We start from the raw sequence: 5,953 nt of genomic DNA, 5'->3' as shown, positions 1-5,953 counted from the left end.
TATGTATGTATGTATGTATGTATATGGGAAATATGTATGTGCCAACAAAACTCGGCCCCCCAATCAGGGAGTAGACATGCATTTTATGTGCGTGGACTGCGACGAGGGTCTGGGTGTAGAGGTTTGTTTGAAGCACTACCGTACTGTGAAATACTATTGAACATTTTGGCATTCGTCACAGATGCTGGCGGCAAAATAATATCATTTAACTGCTTTTCAAGATTTCAGGCATTATTTTTCAGATTCCGCCATGAAAACATGTCACCATGCGCGAAAGCTTTTCACGAAAAAATTCTGTAAAGGGTTTACAGTCTCAAAATCTGACAGAGAACGTAAAATGCATGCAGGAGAAATTTTACGCAAAAGAAAGTAAAAAAAAAATAAGCGACTAACGGCAAAAGGGGATGTGAACAAATTTTTTCTGCAACTTAATTTGCTTTGTGTCTCGAAATAGCCACATGACTCGACTATAAAAGGGCGCCGCTAAAAACACTTGCTTCTGAGAGCTTGTTAGAATTTGAATAATGATTTTAATATTATCGTACTATACCATAATAATATAGCTATTCACTGCCGCAATGTTGCACTGCCATCACTGGCTGGATTCGGCAACCAGGATTCCTGTAGTTGTTACAACTGTATTCTGTTCACCTGCCTTGGATTGTTGTTGTTGTTGTTAGCCTATCAAAAGTTAATTGGATTGTTAGCGGTGTATTTCGTTTTCTTTCGCAACACACTACACTGCGCAGCCTCCGCGCTCACACATTACCTGAGCCCGTGGAAAGAGAAGGCCTTGGTAAGTCAGGGCCGAGTTTACGAGTAAAGTGGCCTGGCTCATTTGGCAAGGAACATGTCTTCAGGCTGCTACCGTATTTCATAAAGCACAGTTAGGAAGAGAGTTGTTCTAGTCATTGTAAGAGGAAAAGGCGGTACAAGCTGACTCCCTAGCAGGCTTAGATCTGTATTTTCTCTAATTATCCACAAGGCTCCAGTAAAGCAACAGTTGTCTTGGAAGCTAGGAGACCTAAGTCAGGGTAATGTGTGCCAGTCATTCAATGTTTGGGAAGTCAGGTTAACAATCTACATACGCAGAGAAACGAGAGTTGCACTGAAATGACTACGTGTTATCAACGAAACAAGAATACTACGTAAACTAGCTGCATAACACGACGTCGGCAAATTTTTAGACGCCTGTTTCACGCAGATTAACTTCAGCGGGAAGGGAACCTATTTAAGACTCGGCAGGTAATGCCAATCAAGGAGAAAATGGAGGGCGTAAGCACACCTAGGAGCTCACAAGACAGATCGGGTGCTGCTTGTACAGGAGCAGTTACGATCATGCAACAACGGCGGCTGGCTCTGTTGCTTTGTGGTTTGGATGCGGAGAGCAATGATTCCTGGTCTCTCCCTTCTCATTATGCCCAATGGCAAACATCTAGAATAAAAAAGATTCTCGGTGTCTACAGTAGCCGTGCTTGTAGTTTGATGGAAGCAAGATGCAGAAGCGCTCATGTCCTTATCCATTTTAATGTCGATTTAAAGCAGATGAGTTATAAAAATCATGCTTCTCATGTTATCATTGTGCACTTTGCGTACGCCGTCCGTAGCCATGGCGGCCTACATATTACTCAATACCTTTTACATATTGTGGTGTCTGCAGTGCGATCTGAGGCGGGACCGCGCTCCTCTAGCTCGGGCCACAGCTGTGGCCCCGAAGAATAACACACCTAGTAGTAGCCAGCATGTAATGTGTTTAATGGGGAACTCCCCAACTGGTGGCCTCCTCGGTACAGCGCTGGCAGCAGGCGGGCGAGCAACGCATACAGAGCGGCGTCACCTTGACAGCTGCGGCTCCCAGTGTGGTCCAGACCCTTCTGCCTGCATCTCCGTCGTCTCTCTCATCGCCAGCTCCCGCATTGCCACCGAAAGCAAGAGGGGGGGGGGGGTAGAAGAGGTCCGCCTCTGTCCCCGTTCTCCGCTGCCACTGGGAGGAAAGCTGAGGTGGGAAGGGGGGGGGGTTGCAGCCGCGGTGTGCCACGGGAGAATAGCCGCCTCTGGCGGGCGAGAGAAAAACCGATTCCCACAATACTTTATGTAGTGAAACGTATGTGTTCAGTAGTATGTTTCGCCGATATGGTGTATCGGTTGCAGAGCAGAACCTGTTACTCGAAAAGTTGGTCCACTGGTTCGAGTAAAAATTATGAGGTGCACTTAAGCCTCGTCACATGCGGAAATGCGGAAGCTGTGCGTGGTGTGCGGTCTGAATTTGCGTTTTGGGGTGTGGCTAAGTGGCCGAGCTGGCACCCGCTGCGTTACTAAGCGCATGCGATCTGCTGGGCCAGCGTCGTACATTGCGAGAGGGTTTTCAGTGGGTGCCGCATGCTGTCACTACGACACGCCAAGCAAAACTAATTGGTTAATTGCGACATCTGTAATTTATCTTCTCATAATTAATCATGTACGCCTCAGCACATATCTCGAAGATACGTTTCTTAGAAAACCCTGCGCTCCTTAGAAAGCGCCTTTATTCAGCTGCAAACATCGAACCTAGTTACGTCGGACTTGAAGCCTGTCAGCGTGGGTGTACCACCATGTAATAACGAAAGAATCGTCGTGACGCTTTGTAATCGTCCCCGTCACGCCCGCCGTAGGCCCCGGTACGATCTCCGCCTAGACCAAATTACCTTGTAGTCTGGCAGTTTGTGCTTTGATTCCGTATTGGATTATGGTTTGGATTGTGGATTATGTTTGGCTTTTTGGCTTATGGATTTAATTATTGATCGGCGTGTGGGATTGCTATGGATTGAATTATGGATTGGCTATGGATTGGTAAAAGCGTGACACATCCGCATCCGGTACACGCCACTAGAGGCAAGAAATGCTTTCGCATTAAAAATAAATTCCACAACAAAGCACAAAGAAGACGAGGTAAAAAGCGCAGACCGCTAGATGTAAATTTGCGCGTTTTTTTCAGCAATGCATATGGGGGGAATTTTTCATTGTGGCAGTTCGCATCTAGTTTTTAATACTTTCAGAAAACTATTATGTTATTCCGAGAACAGCATTCGCAAGGCGACACAATACACAAGAAAGACACAAAGAACACAGGAAAAGCGCCCTTATTATGTACAGTTTTTTTTCAATGTAACCAATACTGTCAGGTACATAACATACTCCCTTAACCAAATGTTGCAGGACTCCGCGTCCACTCAATGAAAGCTGTGCTAGCATAATTTCAATAATCACAGGCCTGCAGAGGTGATGGCAGACTGCTAATAGCGTTGACTACTGATGCTTGCAGCTCCGACAGGATTTTGGTACGAGCGTTGCCAATTTTTATCTTAATTTTTGCGCGCTGCTGCATGTCGGTTCGCTCCAACGTAGTTCGGTTAGACCGCAGTGAATATGGCACGCCGTGGGTCCTACTGGACCCCCAAAGCGGGCTCGACGTCGTTCACAGCCAAGAACTGCATGACCTGTTCGGGAACAGCGACCAACGCCTCTCGCGGTAGTACGTGCAAACGATCACGGTAAGGCGCAACTTCAATCACGTGCACGCACTCGCGTTGACCGGCACGCCGGCGAGACAGCAGGTCCCTGCGCAGGGCTCGGCTGCAGCCTTCTTCACCGATTACGAGAAGCACAACGGAGAGGGGGCATGCCGCGGCCTTGGAGAGGCAGTCCAGCGTGCTAAGCCCGTAGTCGAGACGGCCGTCGGTGAAGACGAGGACCACATGGTAGTTGGATGGCTGTGCCAGTTGTGCCAGGTGCGTGATGGCAGGCGCAAGCTCCGATGGCTCGGACGGAACCAGTCGCTCCAGACTCTCCGCATACGCCTCCAGCACGCCCTGCACTCCCTTCACCTTCTGGTCACTGCTGCCGGAGAGGAAGACGAGCGGCTGACTCATGAGTCCCTTGGCGGCGCGGGCGCCAAACCCCAGAGCAGGCAGAAGCTGGTCCTCGTCAAACTGCTGGACGACCTCGTCGAAGGCGGCGATGGAGCACTCGTAGTAGCGCCGAACCTCACTTCCTGGGCGAAGATCGCCGTTTGAGGAGCTCAGGTCGATGACAAAGGCGAAGTGTAGCGAGAAGTCGCCATGCAGGTAGTCGATCAGGGTCCAGGGGAACTGGCGGCACCGCTCCACGTGCAGAACCGGTTGCTCGCCTCCGGAACATGGCTCGAGACCCGCGGACACCACTCGAGGAACGTCGAGAGGAAGCGTGGTGCCGGCTTCCATCTCGTCCAGCAGGGCTGTCGCTTGGCCCACGAAAGTGCGGTCTCCCGTGAGGGTGACGTCGTAACAGCGTAATTTGAGCACGCCTCCAGGAAAACGATCGGCGTTGACAACCTGCGGTTTCCAGCGCGGGGTCCGGCTGCCAGAGACAACCTCGGTAACGAGCACCGCGTTGCCGTCCTGGGCGCACAGCTCGAGCATGGCGTCGCTGGAACGGAAGAGCCGCTTCACTGGCAGCGACCGTGCTGAGAACTCAAGTGCCACGAACCCACCGGGGTGGCTGACGGCTCTAGGCACGATAGTCATGCTTCCGGGCACCTTGGCGCCATTGCGGTCGACCAGTGTGCGAGTGTAGGGCGTGTCTAGGTAGACGAGCATATCGACGGCGCCGCATACCATCCTTCCAAGAGGCTCGGGTGTCTTGGTGATGCGGTTGAGGCTGAACACCTCGAAGAGCAGCTGATGCGTCTCGCCGAAGCGGTACGAAGTGCCGAAGACGGCCGCGTTGTCCTTGCCGGGGTCGGAGCGTTCCAGCTCACGGAACACGGTGCGGTCGGGCCCGTCGCTGACCGAGTAGACGGAGAACGTGTCCAGCCAACATCCGCCTGTGCTTCGTCGGTCGCGCACTCCCGACCAAGTCAGCTCGAGGCGGATATCGAGCTCATCGCTCGACGTCGACGCCTCGGCCGCCATTTTGCCCTCTGCTTCCTCTTTCCCTTGAGGGCGGAGAGCACGCGCCAGGCTAGGAGTGACACCTGGCGTTGCTAGGAAATAGCTGAAAAGGACGAAGCTTTACAATGCATTTCTCCTTGACATTCACCATCAAACCTTGCCAATCCCCCCGAGTGGGCATGTTTACAAAGGTCAACAACTGTAGTTCATGACGAGTTCATGTTCCCCAAGATACAAACTGGCCATAGGCCACTATACAATCACTGCACTAAGAATTTCTCCCTGCCAAAGAAAATCGTGGGGAATAAAGCCTCCGCTAACCATGTGCTTTTGGTATCTGCCCAAATGTAATAATTGACCCTTATGGAGACACACAGACGGATGACTCTGGCGCATTCATTTTAAATTCCACGGCGGCAGTGATGGCATTTGCGCAGCGCTAAATGCAGACGCAACCATGCATGCGCGGAGGGCGCCAAATGGGTAATTCTTGTATAAATTATCTCAGTACGCATGCATATTGACGGAATTGTAAAGGCACAGCATTTGCAGAAACGCATCATCTGCTACTACCCCTCCAAAAAAAGAATCCGCAAATCGGTATGTCTGCAGTTAGAACTTGTTCCACGAAAGTATCATGAACGGCTCAACATTTCTGGACTTCACGCATGCTGCGCACTTCCACGGTCACTGAATTTAAGACGTCTTAAAAAAAGACATTTATGTTAAAGCTGTTTTCTTTGTCATTCGAAACTGTTTCCGCAAAGCAAAATTTTTCAGCTGCCTTTAGTAAAACATTACAGCGCATTCCGTAGATATTATCCTCCTCCTAACAAAAAAAGCTCAGCACTGAAGACGCCGTGCACATCATTTGAGCGGTGGGAGCTGCAGCTGTCCTATGATACCCTCGCGGGACAAGTAGCTCTCATTCAGCAAGTTCTTCGACAGACATGTGCAGTGAGTTCGAGGAATCCGCGGAACGAGGCAGTCCTGGAATGAGGAAGCAACCCACTCGACCATTCGAACGAGATCAATAATCTCGTTGG

The 5,953-nt window shown here is 50.6% G+C and overlaps 1 protein-coding gene across 1 annotated transcript; it reads right to left on the bottom strand.

The window, feature by feature from the left end:
* Positions 1–3,422: 3,422 nt before the first annotated feature.
* Positions 3,423–4,928, bottom strand: LOC144103265 (copine-9-like). Its single transcript, XM_077636030.1, has one exon. It carries the CDS (start codon positions 4,926–4,928, stop codon positions 3,423–3,425), a length of 1,506 nt encoding a protein of 501 aa, XP_077492156.1.
* Between the last annotated feature and the right edge of the window lie 1,025 nt (positions 4,929–5,953).

The sequence above is a fragment of the Amblyomma americanum genome, chromosome 9 (assembly GCF_052857255.1).
Source record: "Amblyomma americanum isolate KBUSLIRL-KWMA chromosome 9, ASM5285725v1, whole genome shotgun sequence".
Taxonomy (NCBI): domain Eukaryota; kingdom Metazoa; phylum Arthropoda; class Arachnida; order Ixodida; family Ixodidae; genus Amblyomma; species Amblyomma americanum.
The sequence above is the reverse complement of the archived record's forward strand: the minus strand, read 5'-3'. Positions and strand labels throughout refer to the sequence as shown.